Source organism: Sapajus apella, unplaced genomic scaffold, assembly GCF_009761245.1.
Source record: "Sapajus apella isolate SASKATOON/1434 unplaced genomic scaffold, GSC_monkey_1.0 scaffold2, whole genome shotgun sequence".
Classification (NCBI taxonomy): domain Eukaryota; kingdom Metazoa; phylum Chordata; class Mammalia; order Primates; family Cebidae; genus Sapajus; species Sapajus apella.
In genome coordinates, this window is record NW_022436942.1 from 22,936,503 (window position 1) to 22,958,724 (window position 22,222).

A 22,222-nucleotide genomic window follows, 5' to 3' on the forward strand; every position below is an offset into this window, starting at 1 on the left:
GCCTTTCTTTTCTTTGTTACCCCAAAACCCTATCTACCTGGTGTATCTAGCCTCCAGCACTAGGTTTTGGGGTGAGATCACCATCAAGCATGGTGAGTTCCCCAGGAAATACCTTTCCTATCTTCTTTGCAGTACTCGAATAGCCAGTTTGTCTTTGTTTGCTTTTAGTAATTGTGTAATCTAGTCATCCTTGTTGACAGAGAAAGAGTTCACAGCTCTCCAGTGGCCAGCAGATTCAGGAATCATTTTGATTTCCTGAAAAATACTATAATATTTGCATGGATTTAAATGACATCTTTTTTTTTCAGGTCTTTATAAATATTTGTTTACCTTTGGTGAAGCAGGTATTATCTTCATCTTATAGTTAGGGACAGAAGTCCTGAGAATTACTGATAAAATGATTTGGCCAGAGTTGTACATAAAACATAAGGGGCCCAAATTTCTTTGACATGCAGTTCAGTGCTTTGACCAAGAGCTGAACTTCTTAGAAGCACATTCCCTTATCTTGGAACTGGGAAGATATAGATTCAACCTGAAAGGAATCATAGGGTTAAACTCTGTTCATTTTTCTTTCACAACAGGCTGCTGCTGGGCCCCTTGACATGTCTCTACCTTCCACACCAGACATCAAAATCAAAGAAGAAGAGCCAGTGGAGGTAGACTCATCCCCACCTGATAGCCCTGCCTCTAGCCCTTGTTCCCCACCACTGAAGGAGAAGGTAAAATTCTCTACTAAGGGTCATCTCAAATGTTAATTGATAAAGTTTTGATTTATTAATTATATAAATAGTGTGTCCTAACTACTCAGGAGGCCAAGATGGGAGAATCACTTGAGCCCAGAAATTCGAGACCAGCCTGGACAATGTGGAGAAACCCCATCTCCCCTTAAAATACAAAAATTAGCTGGGCATGGTGGAGCACGCCTGTAGTTCCAGCTACTCGACAGGCTGAGGTAGGAGGATCGCTTAAGCCCCCGGAGCTCAAGGCTGCAGTGAGCTGTGATTGCTCCAGTGCACCCCAGCCTGGGCGACAGAATGAGCCCCTCCCTGTCTCAAAAAAAGAAAAAAAAAAAAAAGGCGGAAGGAGGTGACGGCAAAGAAAAAATAAATAAATAAAAATAAAAACAGTAAAGTATGTGCTATAGGAGGACTGATTGTATTTAAAGGAAAGTTAACTATTTAGAAGATTTATATAAATTATACCTATTCTCTTTCTGAGCAATTCCACTTCTAAGTCTATATGGAAGAGAAATTAGTGCATATGTCTACCAAAAGAAGTATGTTAGAATGTTCATAGCAACTTTAGTCTTCTTTTTCTTTTTTTTTGAGATGGACTCTCGCTCTGTCGCCCAGGCTGGTGTGCAATGGTGCAATCTCGGCTCACTGCAACCTCTGCCTCCTGGGTTCAAGCAATCCTCCTGCTTCAGCCTCCTGAGTAGCTAGGACTACAGGCACACCCAGTTAATTTTTGTACTTTTAGTAGAGATGGGGTTTTATCACATTTGTCAGGCTGGTCTCAAATTCCTGACCTCAGGTGATTCTCCTGCCTCAGCCTCCCAAAGTGCTGGGATTACAGGAGTGAGCCACCACACCTGGCCAGCAATTGTATTCTTAATAGCCAAAAATCAGCCGAGCACAGTGGCTCATGCCTATAATCTCAGCTCTTTGGGAGGCCAAGGTGGTCAGATCACTTGAGGCCAGGAGTTTGAGACCAGCCTGGCCAACATGGTAAAACCCTGTCTCTACCAAAAATACAAAAATTAGCCAGGTGTGGTGGTGTGTTCCTGTAATCCCAGCTACTCAGGAGGCTGAGATAGGAGAATTGCTTGAACGCAAGAGACAGAGGTTGCAGTGCGCCAAGATCACGCCACTGCACTCCAGCCTGGGTGACAGAGTGAGACTCTGTCCCAAAAAAAAAAAAGAAAAAAGGGAAGTGAACTGATAATTACACAGCAATGTGAATGAATCCCACAAACATATTAAACAACAAAAAAGTCAGACACAAAAGTACATACTTGTGTAATTCAAGAGGCAAAACTATTTGCTGATGAGAGAACTCAGGATAGCGTTTACCTCCTGTGAAGGAGTGGTGTGGATTGGGAAGGGACATAGAACTTTCTGGGGTGTGCGAAATGGTCTGTATCCTGATTTAACATCTGTGACAAGTCATTTTGTTTTTGTTTTTTTCTTTTGAGACAGAGTCTCACTCTGATGCCCAGGCTGGAGTGCAGTGGTGCAATCTCAGATCACTGCAACCTCTGCCTCCCACGCTCAAGCAATTCTCATGCTCCAGCCTCCCAAAGTGCTGGGATTACAGACGAGAGCCCTGCACCCAGCCTAAAAGTCATTTTGTTGTCATGACTTTAATGCACATCACTGTATGTTATACTTCAATTAATAAGTGAAAAAGAAAAATTCACATAATTCATAAATTGGACATCAAACAGTTTAGAAAAAAAATGTCATCCTAGAGGGAAGTGATTTAAAGGAAGTATCTACTAGGAGTCTGATTATTATTATTTTTAAAGGAAACCTTTCATGAAGTACTATTTTAATACATTTATTGAAATATAGTACATGTACAGAAAAGTGCATAAATGGTAATTACATAACTTACTGAATTTTTATGAAGTTAATAGCCTGTATAACCAGCACCTAGATCAAAAACATTTTATGAGAACCTCAGAAACCCCTCAGGCCTCCATTCAGTTTCTACTGCTCTACCAGTGGTTATTAATTTTAACATCCACTATGGATAGACAGCATCTATACCTCATCTTACTTCCCTCCAAATTTGGCTTGATAATCTCCACCTCTCTCTTTCCCCCACCTTCTTTTTTTCTGGAGACAGAGTCTTGCTCTTTTGCCAGGTGCCACGCTGGAGTGCAGTGGCGCGGTTTCAGCTAACTGCAACCTCTGCCTCCCTGGTTCAAGCAATTCTGCCTCAGCCTCCCAAGAAGCTGGGACTACAGGCACCTGCCACCATGCCCAGCTAATTTTTGTATTTTTTAGTAGAGACGGGGTTTCACCAGGTTGGCCAGGATGGTCTCGATCTCTTGACCTCTTGATCCGCCCGCCTCGGCCTCCCAAAGTGCTGGGATTACAGGCATGAGCCACCACGCCTGGCCTCTCTTCCCCTTTTCATCAGCAACAAAGTCCTAGAGACTGTCTGGAGATGCTCTCAAGGCCATTATGACCACTGGCAGTCTAAGATCTTAAGAAGTTAACATGGGAGCAGTTTGTTTTATTACAGTATGATCATTATCCAAACTTCCATAGCCCTTTTTAAAGAGGTGTATTGGAGATATTGGTTGCCTTATCACCAGTATACCTGCCTTTCCCATTCAAGTTCAGAGGACAGTTGGCATCAAGTTTAGAATGAGAGTATCTAGATTGTGAAAAATTACAAGTCTCTAGAATTTATATGGTACTACCAGTGCTGCTTCAAAGATTTCAAGTGATACTCCAACTGTCGTCTTCTTTATGCAGCCATTGTCCCTGAAAGGGGAGATGGCCAAGAGATCTTAATGCACCATTCCTCCTGAATGGGTGAGTGAATTATGGGTCCCTGATCCTGATGGAATCCGGTCACAATTTACATGAGTGGCTCTAATGCTCTTTCCAATAAATTTGTACTAGATTTTACCATCTATGTATTTCCCTATAAGCACACCTTAAAGCATTTTGTGATCTGTTGGTCTCTTCTCCCCAGGAGGTTGCCCCAAAGCCTGTTGTGATCTCTACCCCCACGCCCACCATTGTACGTCCTGGCTCCCTGCCTCTCCACTTGGGCTATGATCCACTTCATCCAACCCTTCCCTCCCCAACCTCTGTCATCACACAGGCTCCACCCTCCAACAGGCAAATGGGGTAAGTACAGAGAGCAGGGAGAAATAGTGAAGGCTACATTTCTTTCCATTACACAAAACTGTTTGATAAAACTGGGACCGTTTTTCAATACCCAAGGAAAATAAGCCACTGAGATTATCTCTCAAAATAAATTTCTCCCCCACAAACAGAATCTTTTTTACCTTTTTAATAGACAAGCAAATATCTATTTGGGGATAATACTTTCTTAATTTTAGGGTTTAATAACTTCTTCAATCTAAAAAGAGGAACCCTTAAAGCATTAGAAATTCATTACAATGTGGAAGCTACACCCTATAAAGTCTGTTGGGGCACTACTGAATGAAACACTGAAACCCGTTAGGTCTCCTCAGTCCCAGTTAGGGTTCTTGGTGTTTGCTGTCTCTAATTTTGTCTGTCTTCACTACTGGCACGGTACCCATGGGTTAAGAGGCTGTTGTCAGGATTCAGATTCTTAGAGCTTATTGTTCTCTGGACCAACTAGGAAAAATAAAAAGGGACAGCTTCTTTTTTTGGGCAGGGTAGAGCAAACCATGGAAAGGAACAAGAGAAACATTCAGATTTGGCCATCATGTGACCTGATTCAGCTTTGCAAAATGATGACTTTGATCCAACTCCCCCTTTCCCAAGGCAAGCCAGTGGTAGGAATGTTTAATTGTTCTAAACCCTTTAATAGGATTAGCTTCCTACTATTTAAATTTGCTTAATTTGCAAGCTATAAAGATTTTGCCATTTTTCTCTAAAAGGTAAGCTAAGTAGGATTCTCTGCCTTCCCACCTTCATAAGGGTGTCAAGGTTTTTACCATGCTGCCCTATACCTTCCCTAACTAACGAAGACTGGAAAATCTTCTGTAATTATAGGAGAAAGATCCATGGACAAAAGGTCTGTGTTACGAGCATTTCACTTCATGTCTCCTCTAGGTCTCCCACTGGCTCCCTCCCTCTTGTCATGCATCTTGCTAATGGACAGACCATGCCTGTGCTGCCAGGGCCTCCAGTACAGATGCCGTCTGTTATATCGGTGAGCTCTGTAGTTGGGGCAGCCAACCCTACCAACGTGGTAATCCTTCCCTTCCACCTGAATGGTCATAAAACACACATGAGCCCCAGGGAAATGTGGGCTCTGATCTGTATTAGTTGAGCATGGCAGCCTGCCTAAACTCTTCACTAACCTCTGCCAATCCAGCACTGTGGAACACTAGATAAAGACTCATCTGGACAATTGGCTCCTGGTCTAGGAATTGATCTTGCCAGCTTACTGATTAGTTGCTTTCACTTGGCACGTAGCACCTCTCAAATTGCCCAACATTTTCCTCAAGATACAGCCCCAACCCTTCCCACAGAAATTGCCCCAACACTGAAGGACTAGATTCCCTACTTTGTGGTGCTCCATGGGGAAAGGTATTTCCTAGGCTGTCCCTGCATGCCCCATGGGCACATTGCACAGAACAGGCCCTGACATGCCAATCTCAATCCTCATTTTAGGGAAACTGTTGCCCCACCAATAGTATTATGTTCCCTTCTGGTTTTTTTCCTTCTCTTGATCCAGCTGGCCAGACCTGTGTCCATGGTGCCCAACATTCCTGGTATCCCTGGCCCACCAGTTAACAGCAGTGGCTCCATTTCTCCCTCTGGCCACCCTATACCATCAGAAGCCAAGATGGTGAGTATATCCCAGCCTGGGGCAATATTGGCCTTTCTGAAAGAAGTAGGTGGTATCAGCCTAGGTCTTTCAAGTGAGCCAAACAAAGGAACCTTCTGGGGCTTGCAAAGCTAAGGACTCCATGCCGTGGGGTCTGGAAAAGAAAAGACTCTGATTCATAGCTCCCATCTCCTCTCCCCACCTTTAGAGCCTGGTACATAGACCATGGGCAGTGAAAAGAGGCAGCACAGATTGTTTGGAATGGAACACTTGCCATTTTAGTTTTAGGGTAACAGATGGAGGGTGGGTGAGTGGGCAGGGGAGCTGGCCAAGAGGTGGATAGCTGCGTAACCAGCATCTGGCCAGGCTCCAGGAGAGAGCTTTCATCTGGACACTATTGCTTTAACAACCCCCAGCCCCCAACTGTGCCCAGGATGATAGCCAGGGAACAGATTAGACATTTTAAGGATCCAGGTGCACATTTTCTCTGCCTGTCATTTTCCCTTAATTCCTCTGTTAAGAGAGAATTAGAGTGGAAATTTTACCTATCTATAAGGTCAATAATAAAATCTAAGGCCACTCTCCTCATTCCTGATAGAATCTCATCCGTAACAAGCGTTTTTTTCTAATCTTTGCCCACAGAGACTAAAAGCCACCCTAACTCACCAAGTCTCCTCAATCAATGGTGGTTGTGGAATGGTGGTGGGAACTGCCAGCACCATGGTGACAACCCGCCCAGACCAGAGCCAGATCCTCATCCAACACCCTGATGCCCCATCCCCTGCCCAGCCACAGGTCAGTTGGGCCGTTAGATGGGGAAACTACATGTGTTACTCTTACTCTTTATGTCCTATCTATTTTTCAAGGAGCAGAAAATTAGAGAAGAATGGACTTCAACTTTCTTTTTTTTTTTTTTTTTTGAGTCGGAGGTTCAATCTTGTTACCCAGGCTGGAGTGCAGTGGTAAGACCTTGGCTCACCGCAACCTCCGCCTCCTGGGTTCAGGCAATTCTCCTGCCTCAGCCTCCTGAGTAGCTGGGATTACAGGCATGCGCCACCATGCCCAGCTAATGTTTTTGTATTTTTAGTAGAGACGGGGTTTCACCATGTTGACCAGGATGGTCTCGATCTCTTGACCTCGTGATCCACCCGCCTCGGCCTCCCAAAGTGCTGGGATTACAGGCGTGAGCCACTGCGCCCGGCTGGACTTCAACTTTCTAGGTTTCTTCCAGCATACTTTGGTTCTTGTTGGCAGTTTGACTGCAGCAAACCGTACCATTCTTTTTATTATTTATTTATTTTTATTTTGACTGAGACCATCACTTAATAGCAAAAACACACCATTCTTTATTCACCCTTGTGTTAAGACTTTCATGCAAACAGACTAAGTAATGCAGAACTGTTGCAGCGACCTCCCTTTTTTGTTTTTTGAGATGGAGTTTCACTCTTGTTGCCCCGGTTGGAGTGCAATGAGACAATCTCAGCTTACTGCAACCTCTGCCTCAAGGGTTCAAGCAATTCTCTTGTCTCAGCCTCCCAAATAGCCGGGATTACAGGCGCCAACCACCATGCCCAGCTAATTTTTTGTATTTTTAGTAGAGACAGGATTTCACCATGTTGGTCAAGCTGGTCTCGAACTCCTGACCACAGGTGATCCACCCGACTCAGACTCCCAAAGTTTGGGATTCCAGGCACAAGCCACCATGCCTGTCCCCATTTTTTTCATATGTGAGTCATGCATAGTTTAGTATATCTGCAGAATCCTCTAAAATGTGACAGAGCCTTACTTCAAGCCACACACTAAACAAAAGAGGCTCCCCTAGTCTCTTTCTCATCTATTAAGTCTTAAAAAATAATAACTTACCTGTTAAGATTTTACAACAAAAACCATAATATATTAATGAAATGTGATGTTACAGTATTAAGATACCTCAATAGGCTGGGCATGGTGGCTCACGCCTGTAATCCCAGCATTTTGGGAGGCCGAGGTGGGTGGATCACCGGAGGTCAGGAGTTCAAGACCAGCCTGACCAACATGGTGAAACCCCATCTCTAAAAAAAAAGATACCTCAATAAAAAATAGATTAGGCGAGGTGGCTCATGCCTGTAATCCCAGCACTTTGGGAAGCTGAAGCAGGTGGATCTCCTGAAGTCAGGAGTTTGAGACCAGCCTGGCCAACATGGCAAAACTCTGTCTGTACTAAAAATACAAAAAATTAGGCATGGTAGCACATGCCTATAGTCCCGGCTACTTGGGAGGATGAGGCAGGAGAATCACTTGAACTCAGGAGGCGGAGGTTGCAGTGAGCCAAGATCAGTCTGGGCGATAGAGTGAGACTCTGTCTCAAAAAAAAAAAATGGGGCTGGGCGCAGTGGCTCAAGCCTGTAATCCCAGCACTTTGGGAGGCCGAGGCGGGTGGATCACGAGGTCAAGAGATCGAGACCATCCTGGTCAACATGGTGAAACCCCGTCTCTACTAAAAATACAAAAAATTAGCTGGGCATGGTGGCACGTGCCTGTAATCCCAGCTACTCAGGAGGCTGAGGCAGGAGAATTGCCTGAACCTAGGAGGCGGAGGTTGCGGTGAGCCGAGATCGCGCCATTGCACTCCAGCCTGGGTAACAAGAGTGAAACTCTGTCTCAAAAAAAAAAAAAAAGAAGAAAAAAAAAAATGAAAAAACAAACAAACAAAAAACAAGACACACACCAATAAACACCTCATTACCAATTAAATCCCTTTTTTATCACAAAGAAACTAAAATCCTAAAAAAGCCAGAGGGGTCCCATTTAGTTACCCATTTATCTTCTCAAGGAGGCCTCAGTTTTAAAAACATTCTTTGGAAACTGAGTAGTCCCCAGTTTTCATATCATCTGCACTGGATAGGTGACAGCACCTGAGATTGGTTTCTAGAATTATACCCTTTGCCTGGCCCCTCTTTTCCTGATGTCACCACCTGCTTCATCAGTTACTGCCACATGTCCAAACATTTCGTGGCCATATGCTACAGTAAAGCTTGGCCAACAACAAAAGCTTTCATTTGAGTTTTCTTGTTGGAAGCTATGCCTGCCTAGCCTTCTGTAACCCCACCAAAGCCAGTCTTGAAGATGGTAAAGCAGCAGCTCCCTTGCCTGAGTTGTGCTGCTTTCTCCCTTGGGGAAATGACATAGCTTCCTTTTTATTTTTATTTTTTTTAATTTTTAGAATTTTTATTATAAATAATAGTAGAGACAGAATCTCACTATGCTGCCCAGGCTGGTCATGAGCCACTGTACGTGGCCAGCTTCCTTTGTTTTTTATTTTAAAATTTTAAAAGAGACGGAGTCTCTCCATGTTGCCCAGGCTGGTCTCAAACTCCTAGATTCAAGCAGTCCTCCCACCTCAGCCTCCCAAAGTGCTGGGATTACAGGCGCTAGCCACCATGCCCGGCCCCAGCTTCCTTTTTAATCAACACTGATTCCTTTCCTTGTCATTATTCCCCTCTTTCTCTTGGACTAGTCTTTTACCTCCATTCCTTGCATGAGTTACTGAATTGCCTCTGGCAAAATAGGAACCTTTCCTTTCCCCTATCCTCCTAAAGCACTAGTCTTTACATGTGCTCCAATCAGCTAAAGATAAAGAGGAGGCTGATATTCTCCAGAGAATTATGGTAAATTTCTTATACAATGAGAAGCAGTGACCCAAGGCCTCTAGATCATTAAATTGAGTTGGAAATTTCTTCTCCATTTTTTTATTTGGGGAGAGATAATACTAGTCTGAATTTTAAGAAATCATTTCTTAATTGTTATCTATATTAATGGAGAACATAATTCAGTAGGGCCTAGAGTAGAGTACAAGATTTTTTTTTTTTTTTTTTGAGACAGAGTCTCACTCTGTTGCCCAGGCTGGAGTGCAGTGGCATTATCTCAGCTCACTGCAGCCTCCAAACATGCCTCAGCCTCCCAAGTAGCTGGGATTACAGGTGCGCACCACCACGCCCAGCTAATTTTTGTATTTTTACTAGAGACAGGGTTTCACCACATTGGCTAGGCTGGTCTTGAACTTCTAATCTTAGGTGATCCACCTGCTTCAGCCTCCCAGAATACTGGAATTACAGGTGTGAACCAACACACCTGGCCACATACAACTTTTGACTCCCCATAACTTTACTAATAGTCTGCTGTTGACCAGAAGCCATACCAATAACATACAGTTGATTTAACACACATTTTGTATGTTATATGTATTATCTACTATATTCCTACAATAAAGGAAGCTAGAGAAAAGAAAATATTAGAAAATCATAAGGAAGAAAAAATATATTTACTATTCATTAAATAGAAGTGGAGCATCATAAAAGTTCATCCTCATCATCATCTTCGCACTGAGAAGGAGGAAGAGGAAGGCTTGGTCTTGCTGTCCCAGGGGTGGCAGAGGCAGAAGAGATGGAGAAGTTGGAAGGGGGTCCAGAGAAGCAGGCACACTTGGTATAACTTTTTTTGTGTGTTTGTTTTTTCTTTTTTGTTGTTGTTTTTTTTGAGATGGAGTTTCACTCTTGTTGCCCAGGCTGGAGAGCAATGGTGCAATCTTGGCTCACCACAACCTCCACCTCCTGGGTTCAGCGATTCTCCTGGCTTAGCCTCCTTAGTAGCTGGGATTGGGCTGGGCGCAGTGGCTCACACCTGTAATCTGAGCACTTTGGGAGGCCGAGATGGGTGGATCATGAGGTCAGGAGTTCAAGACCAGCCTGGCCAAGATAGCGAAACCCCGTCTCTTAAAAAAAAAAAAAAAAAAGTAGCTGGGATTACAGGCATGTGCCACCATGCCTGGCTAATTTTGTATTTTTAGTAGAGATGGGGTTTCTCTATGTTGTCCAGGCTGGTCTTGAACTTCTGGCCTCATGTGATCCACCCGCCTCAGCCTTCCAAAGTTCTGCGAGCACCGGCAAGATCCCCTATTGTTAAGAAACAAAAAGTAACCCTAGTTTCATTTGTCTGTCTTAGAAATAATCAGAGTTTCCAAATGAACTGTAGTTAGTCTGAGACTGAGAAGACTGGAAGGAAAGAGGAGGCAAAATTGAGAATTCCTACAAAAGAGAAGCTCAAGGACATAGTCATGAGACATGCTGTGGTAACGAGAGGCTGATACATCTTTTTACCAGACCTTACCACTCTACCTAACATCCAGTGTGATTTGGAAGGGACTCATGTTCCCATCAAGTAACCTCTCGTCCTTTCTGGGCACCAGGTCTCACCAGCCCAGCCCACCCCTAGTACTGGGGGGCGACGGCGGCGCACAGTAGATGAAGATCCAGATGAGCGACGGCAGCGCTTTCTGGAGCGCAACCGGGCTGCAGCCTCCCGCTGCCGCCAAAAGCGAAAGCTGTGGGTGTCCTCCCTCGAGAAGAAGGCCGAAGAACTCACTTCGCAGAACATTCAACTGAGTGTGAGTGGATCCTGGATGATAATTGAAATTGTTGAAAATCTAGAAAGTGGGATGGAATCAGAAAAAAGTGGGACAATTTGATAGAAGATGCTAATTCTCTAATTAGGACAAATCTAGAAGCTGTGCCAGGAAGAATCTCTTAACAGTCAGAGCTGAAATCTCTTTCATAGGAGTTGGTGAAGACACTCACCATCTACCCCCCAAATCTGCTACTAGAGTTATTCATAAATGTGTTTAGATGAAGGAATTAGATTAAGCACCCCAGGGTGCTCTTTTAAATCATCTGTAGAATCTGACTGGGGTCATATGTTTTTGCCCTAGATAATGCAGCTTAATAAAAGAGAGAAAGAAAAAAAGTGCTATAAGCACAAATAGAATAATTATAATCTATAAACCATACAGTCTCTTGAATGAATGTTATTTTTCTTTCTTCTGATTATTAAAATATTTAACTAAAAAGGCAATATATGAATACATATTTCTATTATAAAATACACACACAAATGTATAGAATAGAAACAAAGTCCCTCCTTAATCTACCTTTTCTAGTCCTGTTCTCTTCCCTGTAGATAGATTTGGCATGTGCCTTCCAGACAGATTCATATTCCTAAATATTTTTTATTTATAGTTTTTGTGTAGGGCTGGAGGGGTTGTGTGCTTGTTTTGACATAAATAGGTTAATGGTATTTATCAAAAATCTAGCCATGGATATGGGAGATCTACCTCATTCTTTTTTTTTTTTTTTTTTTTTTTTTTTTTTTGTTGAGACAGTCTGGTTTTGTCGCCAGGTGCCAGGCTGGAGTACAGTGGCGCGTTATCAGCTCACTGCAACCTCCACCTCCCGGGTTCAAGCAATTCTCCTGCTTCAGCCTCCCAAGTAGCTGGGACTACAGGCATGTGCTACCACGCCCAGCTAATTTGTATTTTTTTTTTTTTTTTGTATTTTAGTAGAGATGGGGTTTCACCATGTTGGCCAGGATGGTCTCGATCTCTTGACCTGGTGATCCACCCGCCTCGGGCTCCCAAAGTGCTGGGATTACAGGTGTGAGCCACAGCACCTGGCCTACCTCATTCTTTTTAATAGCTGTGTAGTAGTATATTCTGTAGTGTAGTTATGTTATAAGGTATGGATATTGGCTGATTTTTTGCTAGAACAACAATGTTGCAATGAACATTGCATACACCTATTTAACAGTTCTGTTAAATAGATTCCTAGAAGGAGGCTTTCTTAGTCAAAGAGCATGTGTATTATTAATTTTAGTACAATCATGTTTATCTTAAACAGGAGTAATTTTTCTATTATAAATCCCTACTTTTCACTGAAAGCAACTCTTGTCATTTAATTCGTGACTATACTGTCCCTGGGCTATCTGAAGCCTTGCTGGATCAGGAGTCTTGTCCCAATTCAGGGGAGAAAATTGAGGCAGCATTCTGTCCTCACTTTGGGAACAGCCACTGAGGTTGCAAGAGTAGAGGATGAATTTTCTTGATACTCTTTTCTTCCCTCCCTCCTCAGAATGAAGTTACATTACTACGCAACGAGGTGGCTCAGTTGAAACAGCTACTGTTAGCTCATAAAGACTGCCCGGTCACTGCACTACAGAAAAAGACTCAAGGCTATTTAGGTGAGTGGCTCACAACCTAAGCTAAGTCAGTCAGTCAGTAAACTGCATGTACTGAGTGTCTCAGCTGCTTAGAATTTTATAGCTGCATTCTGAATGTTCTGGGGATCCCACGCTGATGAGTGAGTAGCCCTTGTAGAGCAACAGACCTAGAAAAAAAAATGTTTTCGACAGCAATATAGAGTTACCCTAATTATCTGTTACAGTTGGGGGTTAAAGGGTAGCAATATTTACCGGGTACATAGTTTGTGTTAGGCACGCTAGAGTCTTCCCAAGTCCCTCATGAAATGGATATGTCTATATGTGAGAAAACTGCACTCAGCTTAGGTCACTTAGCCGAAGTTACCAAGCTGGGAAAGTGGTGAAGCCAAGATTTATATCTAGGTATTTCTTATTCCAAAGACACTGTCTTGGGCTAGAAAAGACATAAACCACAGATGATACATTGGGATTTGGGGTACATTTTATCTTTCTAATGATAGGCTGATGTTGGTTTCAGTTTGTAATCTATGAGCACACATAAAATAGTGCTGGAAGGCAACGGCCATGGAGTTGTGCTCAGGACATACACAATTCTGAAGTTTAAATTACTGTGAATAATTTGCTTATGGGCAATAAATGCTAGTTTTCTTTTTGCAAATGAAATTCATAGAACTATTGCTATCAAATTTTGATGGATTGAATTATTTTTCCACTGTCTTTATCATTTCAGAGATGTGTTCCCGTAGAAAAGGAGTAACCATATCAACAATTTTAAACTCTCTAAATTTTAATTTTAATATGTACTTCAGGGTGCATTCATTCATTAAGTAGATATTGATGGAGTGTCTATTCTGTGCCAGGCACTTTTTTACATGCTGGGCTTATAATAGGGAACCAAATAGATTAGATTAAATCCCTGCCCTTGAGGAGCTTATATTTTAGTGGATGAGAAAGACAGTAAACAAGATGAATAGGTAAAATATATGACATGTTAGATAACAGTAAATGTTAGAAGGAAAATGAAAACAGGGAAGGGTAATATGAAATGTTAGCAGCAGGATGGAAATTTTAGATTAGGTGGCTTTTGAATAAAGACCTGAAGGAAGTGAGGGAGCTGTATGCATTTATTTGGAAAAAGGTACTATAGGGAGGAGGATCAGCAAATGGGAAGATGCAAAGTGGCAAGATACCTGGTACATTCCAGGAACACCAAGGAGGCTTAGCTGGAGTTGTGGGTGGAGAGTAATTGGAGATGAAGTCGGGGAAGTAATAGCAACATTTCACGTAGGTTCTCTTCAGTCATAGTAAGGATCTCAGCTTTTACACTGGGAGCCATTAGAGGCCATTTTCAATGGAAGAGTGATATAATTGATCTGACTAGGCCAGGCACGGTGGCTCACGCCTGTAATCCCAGCACTTTGGTAGGCCGAGGCAGGCGATCACCTGAGGTCAAGACCAGCCTGGTTAACATGGTGAAACCCTGTTTCTACTAAAAATAAAAAAAATTAGCTGGGCATGGTGGTGCATGCCTGTAATCTCAGCTACTCAGGAGACTGAGGCAGGAGAATTGCTTAAACTCAGGAGATGGAGGTTGCAGTGAGCCAAGATCGTTCCATTGCACTCCACCTTGGGCACAAGAGCCAAACTCTGTCTCAAAATAGTAATAATAATAATAATAATTGATCTGACTTACATTTGAACAGGATTCCTCTGTTAGAGACATCGGGGTCCAAGGGCAGAAGCAGCCAGTCCCCTTAGGAGGCTATTACAGTAATACAAGCAAGGGATGATGGTACTGAAAGCGGTGAGAACAGGTTGAATTCAGTATATATTTTGAAGTTAGGGTGATGAGAGTAGATGGGGTGGTATGTATGAGAAAAAGAATTAAAAAAATGCACCAAAGTGTTTGGCTTGAGCAACTGCAAGAATGAAGTTGTCATTAATTGAGATAGGGTAAAGTGTAGGGGAACATGGTTTGGGAATTATTTCAGGAACTCAGTTTTGGACAAACTAAGTTTAAGGAGCCTATTAGGCTTACAGGTGGAGATGTTAAGCAGGCAGTTGGTTATATGGATTTGTAATTCAGAGGAAAGGCTGAAGATAAAACTTTGAGAGTTAGCAGCATATAGTTAGTTTTGGTTTTGTTGGTTTTGCTTTTGGATTTTTTTGGAGACAGAGTCTACCTCTGTCTCCCAGACTCTCAAGTGATCCTCCCATCTCAGCCTTAGTAACTGGGAACACAGGCGTGCACCACCCTGCCTGGTTAACTCTTTTGTTTTTTTAAGAGATGACGTTTTGAGCTGGGCGCGGTGGCTCATGCCTGTAATCCCAACACTTTGGGAGGCTGAGGCGGGTGGATCACAAGGTCAAGAGATCGAGACCATCCTGGTCAACATGGTGAAACCCCGTCTCTACTAAAACTACAAAAAATTAGCTGGGCATGGTGGCGCGTGCCTGTAATCCCAGCTACTCAGGAGGCTGAGGCAGGAGAATTGCCTGAACCCAGGAGGCGGAGGTTGCGGTGAGCCGAGATCGCGCCATTGCACTCCAGCCTGGGTAACAAGAGCGAAACTCCGTCTCAAAAAAAAAAAAAAAGTGTTTCAAGAAGTTCAGTAATTTTAAATCTTGTTGATGGGCTAAAGAGGATAAGGACTGTTTATCAGTATATACTCTACATATAGTCAGTTTTCTACTTAGTCCCTGCAAGAGCTCTGACACGTAGTCAGTCCATTAAACCACCTATTCTTTTTTTTTTTTTTTTTTTTTAAGACAGAGTCTCTTTCTGTCACCCAGGCTGGAGTACAGTGGCTTTATCTTGGCTCACTGCAGCCTCCGTCTCCCAAGTTCAAGTGATTCTCCTGCCTCAGCCTCCTGAGTTGTTGGGCACCACCATGCCCAGCTAATTTTTGTATTTTTAATAGAGACGGGGTTTTGCCATGTTGCCCAGGCTGTTCTTGAACACCTGGACTCATGTGATCCACCCACCTCTGCCTCCCAAAGTGCGGGGATTACAGGCATGAGCCACCATGCCTGGCCTTACTTATTCATTATAGCAAAGATGTATTTAGTTCCTGCTGTGTGGTATAGACATTGTGTAAGTACTTGACACATGATAAATAAGACATTGTCACTACCTCTGAGAGATTCATAGGGTCATATAAACCTGTGAATAAGCTAAGGACAAATATCCCAGTCAAGGATTCCCTGAACTGGGAGCTTCCTAAGGACAGGATCCCTGTTTTCTTCTCTGTGTACCCGTGCCTGGTACATGGATGATGCTCGGTAAATATTTGATGAATATATGCTATGAAAACACAAAGAATAAAACAGTTAATTTACTGAGAGTAACAAAGACGGCTTCACAGAGGAGGCAATATCTGAATCTTAAAAGAAGACTCAGGCATTCATCAGGAAGTCAGAAATAGAACTGACTATTGAAAGTTTGCCTTTCGGCCGGTCGCGGTGGCTCACGCCTGTAATCCCAGCACTTTGGGAGGCCGAGGCGGGTGGATCACGAGGTCAAGAGATCGAGACCATCCTGGTCAACATGGCGAAACCCCATCTCTCCCAAAAATACAAAAAATTAGCTGGGCATGCTGGCGCGTGCCTATAATCCCAGCTACTCAGGAGGCTGAGGCAGGGGGATGGGCTGTCCCCATGTTGGCCAGGATGGTCTTGATCTCTTGACCTGGTGATGCCCAGCCTAAGAGAGATCTATTTTAAATCACCTTTAAAGAAATGAAGGCCAGGTATGGTGGCTCACGCTATAATCCCAGCACTTTGAGAGGCAGGAGGATTGCTTGAGACCCTCTCTCTTAAAAAAAAGAAAGAAAGAAAGTAATGACTAAGAAGAAGAGTTGTTCCATGAGTGTTCTAAATATGGGTAACGAAGTATGCAAAGACCTAGAAACCAGACAGTGTAATGATCATGTTGGAGGTTCATTTTATTGGGATATATAGGTTGATTTTGGCCAGTTCTTCCCTTCTTACAAACTTCCCATTTCCTAGGCCGTTTATGACTTTGAAGCCAGGATTCTGGGAAGCTTCCCCCCAAAAAAAGATGAGTTTCATTTCCCCTTTGGGCTTCTTTAGAACTATGGCAAAAGGTAGTCATGCCTCTTTCCCCATCCTGTTTTCTAACCAATTGTTCTCTGCCCTTTGCCCTCCTTCCTGGCAGAAAGCCCCAAGGAAAGCTCAGAGCCAACGGGTTCTCCAGCCCCTGTGATTCAGCACAGCTCAGCAACAGCCCCTAGCAATGGCCTCAGTGTTCGCTCTGCAGCTGAAGCTGTGGCCACCTCAGTCCTCACTCAGATGGCCAGCCAAAGGACAGAACTGAGCATGCCGATACAATCGCATGTGATCATGACCCCACAGTCCCAGTCTGCGGGCAGATGATGCCTCCTCTGGTGAAGAGGTTCCCAGCCAGAGCTCGCCACCCAAGAGCCAAGAGAAATGTCATCTTACGCCCTCCCATCTGCCTTGGACATGGCAATATGCGGTGGGGGGGAATTGTGTGTTGTGAGTAATGGACAGATATGGGGCTTTTTAGGCTTTTTAGCCACATGGTCATGTATGTTTGACACCTGTACTGGGGGCCTCCCAGCCCCAGAGCCTCATAGATCATCCCCAAGGGTGGGGTTTCTGATGCACCCACAGCCAAAGGCCTTTCCAGACGGTCCGAACAATCACCCCTGCCCCATGCACGTGTATCTGTCTCTTTTAACACTAACCCTTGGCACTTCTAGGTTTGGGGTTTCTCAGCTCCCTCTTTTCCCACTAAGCCGTGGCTGTTACCTTTTTGTTCCTTACCAGCATGCCACTTCCTGCCAGATAGAGGGAGGCTAGATTTGATGGCATATCACCCGCTGACCCAGCCCCAGCCACCCAGTGGACTCAGGACTCTGTCTCCCACTGCTGCTTCTTTACCCATTTCCTTTTTCCCTTCCTTAATTCTAGTTAAAACATTTACTTATGGAGAATGTGAGGTTACCTTTGATGTATGAAGCAGCAGTATTTTCCAGTTCTTCCATAAGCTTTATTCCTTCTCCCTACTTGCCACCAAAAAAAAAAAAAGCAAAAAGAAAAAAACCCTCAAGAATTCTAATTCTTTTTCATCTATTTCCAGAGCTATTTGGGTACCTCATTTTGTCACTTGACTTTATCTAGTGTAGTGGTGAGGTCTTTACCACCACCCCACTAGTCCTTGGCAACCTCATTTTGTGGCCTTATTATTAAAGATTGCTTGGTAGTGAAAAGGGAAGGGCCCAGGATCTGACTGGCCGATTCTATCTCCTCCCCTCCCTCTCCCTTCAGTTTTAATCATCAGGGCAGACAGGAACAAAGCAGTTCAAGGCTTGTTCCATCAGGTTAGGGATTAATTGATTCCTTTATGTTTTATAAGAGTTTACCAGCCAAAGCGTACATATTGTTATCTTTTGTCATCTTTCTGCTCCTGCCTCTGCCTCTTCATTCCCATCAGCATTACCGCCTCTGCCTCTCTTCTGTAACTACTTCAGACACAGCCCTCCTGGAGGCTGTCATGTAGAGGACTTGTACCCCATGTCTCCCCCTCATACATCTGTCTTCTTTTCTGAACTAGAGTCTTCTGTTCACAAGTGCCCGTCACCATCTGGACTACCTTCTTTCTCTTTCACCAGGTTCCTAGCTGAGCCACTAGGTCTTCCAGATCCTCTAGAGTTTCTTCAACCCATTTCTGCTCTCTTCCCCTACGTGCAATGCTCCAGGATCTTGAAGCATCATAGCCAAGGTCCTGAGTGGATTGACTTGAGTATAAGATTGAAAGGAGGGATGAAGGGAAGAGGGAAAGTACAGAACTGTTCCCAGCAAAGAACCCCAGAGTCTGGCCTGGGAAATTGGTGACTATTGCTTTCAGCCATTCTTACTTTGAAGAGTTGGGTTGCAGGGGGAGCAGTTCATCCCTCTTGTCCCTCTTTCTTCCACGTGAAAGCTTCTCATCTCCCCTTGGCTCTGAACTCTGCAGTTTCCACCAGGACCGTAGGAAGCAATTCAGAGCCAGAGGCCTGTGGATAGACAGGTCAGCTTTAATAGCCTCTCCATGTGAAACCCTTCCAGTTGTCCCAGAGCCACCTTCTGCCATCTGTGCAAGCCAAGAATGTCCTTCTCGCCATCTTTCCTACCTCCATCTTAAACGTACGTACAAAATGACTGCCAGCTTCCTTTCTTATTTTGTCTCCAAAATTGACTGTCACAGGGGAATGAGAAAACGTTCTAAGCCACAAGATTCCCATATCCTTAAAGTGATATCCTATCCTAGTGAACCAGTCAGGTAACATGTTCTGCTGCGTTTGTTTTAAATTTCCCCTCCTGCTTTTCAGGGCTGGTGCTGAACAGGCCACACCCCTAAAGACAAAGGAGAGAAAACATGGTTTTCTCATCCTCTACCACCAGGTACCTAACTGGAATAGCCCCTGAAGTGACTCAGACTAGCAAATGTTATGACAGATGGTCAGGATGCAGGTTTCCACCTCCAGGGACTTCACTTTTGCCTTTAAAAATTCACAGCCATAACTTGTGCTCAGGACTTCTTTGGATGGCTGCTCCCTGGGATTTTTCTCCTGCTTTAGAGTTTTGTTTCATCTTTTTATTGTCTTGATTTCCCAGTAGCAGCCTTGCTCTACGGCTTGACTGAGTTTATGGCTCCTAAGGAGCTTTCCTAAGACTCTTGACTATTTTTCTCCCCCTTCAGTCAAGTGTTTTTAAAGTTAAGAATCAGTTTGTCACTGCATACATGCCCTGCCAGTCTGTCCCTATGTTGAGTGGCTAATTTATGTGAGGGTCTTTTTTAGTTCTTAGCCCCCGTGACTAACTTCATTTTCTAGTCCTAACTTCATTTTTATCAGTGGGAAGTTTGCATATGGGACCTAAACAAGGAGCAATGTCAGAACCACAATAACGAAACAGTAACGAAATGGCACTAAAATAAGGAAGCAGCAGGTCAGAGTCCCGACATAGCTCTTGAGTTGGTTCTCCGTCTCACTAAGGAGGCGGAACAATTGCTTACCCTGAAGCTTCCCTGATAGTCAAAGGTGAAGTCACTCGCCTTGTTATTGCTACCAGCCATGTGATCACTCCCCCAATCTTTGTCTTCCAGACTCATCTGGACCAGAACCAAACATCATGGAAGGTGTCACTTGGCCCTTCCTAAGGTCCATGGCCTTTCTAGAGGCCTAAGAGAGGACACGTTCGGAAAGGAGCTGAATGTATGGTGGGTGTCCTGAATTCAGTGAATACAGGACTCAGGCTTCCCACCCACTCCAGTGTGAGTGCCAGATACATAATAAGCACCCTAGCTAGCTGCCACGTACCCAAGGCCACAGAGGAAGGGGCCAGAACCAGGTCCTCTGGTCTGCTCACTCTCTGGCCCATTCCCCTAACAGAAAGCTTGCTTAGAGTTGAAAAGTCTGAGAAAGCCTCCCACACTACTAGAGAGGCCGAAAAAAAGTCATACCCCCTTTACTTACTCTTTTTGCTGCTGGTTATGCACCCCAAATCTGACTTCCTAAGCCTTCACCTCTCTCCTTGGCCCTAAGCTTAGACCATGTACTTCAAGTAGTGGTGAAGAGGGACTGGGCTAACTGAACCTCATCTCGTTCACTCCGCTCTCCCTGTTCTGTTCCTTTTCTGTTGTTGTTTTACATATGACCTCTGTCACATGTTCTGTTCCTTTCTTGATTCACTGCTTTCTGGCACCACCCATCCTGGTAGATGGAGTCTTGACCCCAACTGTGCACTATGTACAGCCTGAACCACCAGACACCAAAAAATTATTCCTGAGGTTTCTGGGGCTCCCCTGCTCCACACTGAGAGGCTCCTAAAGGTGCTAGCCCCCGAGACAGCTGTCCCCGCCAGTTTTCTCCTTTTTTCATCAGCTCCTTCCCATCCCCAAATCATTAGTTTTCCATTAATGCTGTACATTGTATACACAGGAAAGAAATGGTATTTCTTTTTTTTAATTTCATAACCAGTCTCTTTAGATTCCAGTCTTCCTAACTATATCACATATGCCCTTTCTGCTTTCTTTACACTTACATTTGACGGGGGTGAGGGCGTCTGGAAGAACAGGAAAGGTAAGTATTCTAAAGCAGATGAAAGGACCCCCTCCACCCCACTACAGCCTCCCATGCCTCTAGTCATCCCTCTTATAGTACAGGACTGATTTCTCTCTGTGTCTGTCTGTACCCACAAATGTGCATATAGACATAAATTCCCCCAGTCCATACCAAGGTGACGACCCAGTAGGAATGAGCATAGGCAGCTGCTGGCCGCCGTTACCACCCTCCACACCAATTGAGTTGTCTCTCTTTGGGGTGAAGTCCAACCCCAGAATGAGAAAAGGCTGGGGAGAGTATGGCAGGTTCCAGCAGCTTATGTCCTTTGTAGATGCAGGTTTGTATCATAGCTACCAGGGCTTATTTTTTTAATAGGGGGCTAATAGCACAGAGATAACTCATCAGCAGTAGCTACTGGTGAGTGATGTTTTATCTGTAAGAAGTGGCTATGAGCAATAGTTTCACTGACTTGACCTTAGGGCAGTGGTCCCAGAATATGGTCCAGGACCAGCAGCATCAGTGCCACAATCATCTGGGAACTTGTTAAAAATACACATTCTCTTGCCCCATCTCAGACCTATTGAATCACACACTCTGAGGGCAGGATTTGCACTCCCAGTGATTCTAATGCACACTGAAAGTTAAGAACCTTTTTTTTTTTTTTTTTTTTAAATGGGGTTTCACCATGTTGGTCAGGCTGGTCTTGAACTCCCGACCTCAGGTGATCCGCCCGTCTTGGCCTCCAAAGTGCTTGGATTACAGGCGTGAGCCACCATGCCCGGCCAAGAGCCATTTCTTAGGGATAAGCTGGGAAATTCTTACAGGTGTGGAGGATATTTCGAATACATCTTTTGCCTTTGCACTAACATTCTTCCATTTCTTTCAGCCTCTTCCTCCATTCCCATTAAAACAATCACCATTATATCAGTGATCTCAAAATCCAGATTTATCTTCTTTCTATTCGTATCCTTAAAGCCATGCATTGGTCTGGACAGGAGTTGTCCCATGTTTCCTTACAGACTGGTCACTCCGTGCTCTCTGTTACAGTAAGGACCAGCCAGAGCTTCAGCTGTCCCGTTCCTCCCCCACAGCACACACATCTGTCAGGCAGGGAGGAGATGAACCCCGAGCCCCAAGAGTGGAGGCTGCCGCATCCTAACATAGCATCTATTGAAAAGGAAGCAGTGTGTATCTATGATTATATCTCTGTTCAGCTATATATTTTTGACATGTGGCAACACCTCTCCATCTTATCAAGGAACTCAACTCGGTCTGGGTCTCCCCAGTGCCCAGTGGTGGCCTTTGACAGGTAGGAGGATGCAGTGCTACAGGCTATTTTATTTTTTGTTACAAAACTGTCGTTTCCCTTTTCCCCTCCACCTGATTCAGCATGATCCCTGTGAGCTGGTTCTCACAATCTCCCGGGATGGGGCTGAGGCAGGGGCTTCGCTCTATTTCACCCTAACTACCATCTTCCTTTCCCCCTTGCCACTTAGCAGTTATCCCCCAGCCATGCCTTCTCCCTCCCCCCCTTGCCCTGGCATATGTCGTGCCTTATTTATGCTGCAAATATAACATTAAACTATCAAGTGAACCAC

At 44.2% G+C, this 22,222-nt stretch overlaps 1 protein-coding gene across 6 annotated transcripts in view; it reads left to right on the forward strand.

The window, feature by feature from the left end:
* LOC116560676 (cyclic AMP-dependent transcription factor ATF-7) overlaps positions 1 to 22,222 on the forward strand; it is a 104,468-nt gene extending 82,246 nt beyond the window's left edge. For all 6 annotated transcript variants that reach the window (XM_032292209.1, XM_032292238.1, XM_032292220.1 and 3 more), the window contains 8 exons: positions 582 to 719; positions 3,712 to 3,869; positions 4,788 to 4,887; positions 5,416 to 5,529; positions 6,151 to 6,303; positions 10,733 to 10,930; positions 12,447 to 12,555; positions 16,712 to 22,222. In XM_032292209.1, the coding sequence (XP_032148100.1) occupies positions 582 to 719; positions 3,712 to 3,869; positions 4,788 to 4,887; positions 5,416 to 5,529; positions 6,151 to 6,303; positions 10,733 to 10,930; positions 12,447 to 12,555; positions 16,712 to 16,929 (1,188 nt within the window). In that variant the 3' untranslated portion in view covers positions 16,930 to 22,222. The remainder of the gene's footprint in view (positions 1 to 581; positions 720 to 3,711; positions 3,870 to 4,787; positions 4,888 to 5,415; positions 5,530 to 6,150; positions 6,304 to 10,732; positions 10,931 to 12,446; positions 12,556 to 16,711) is intronic.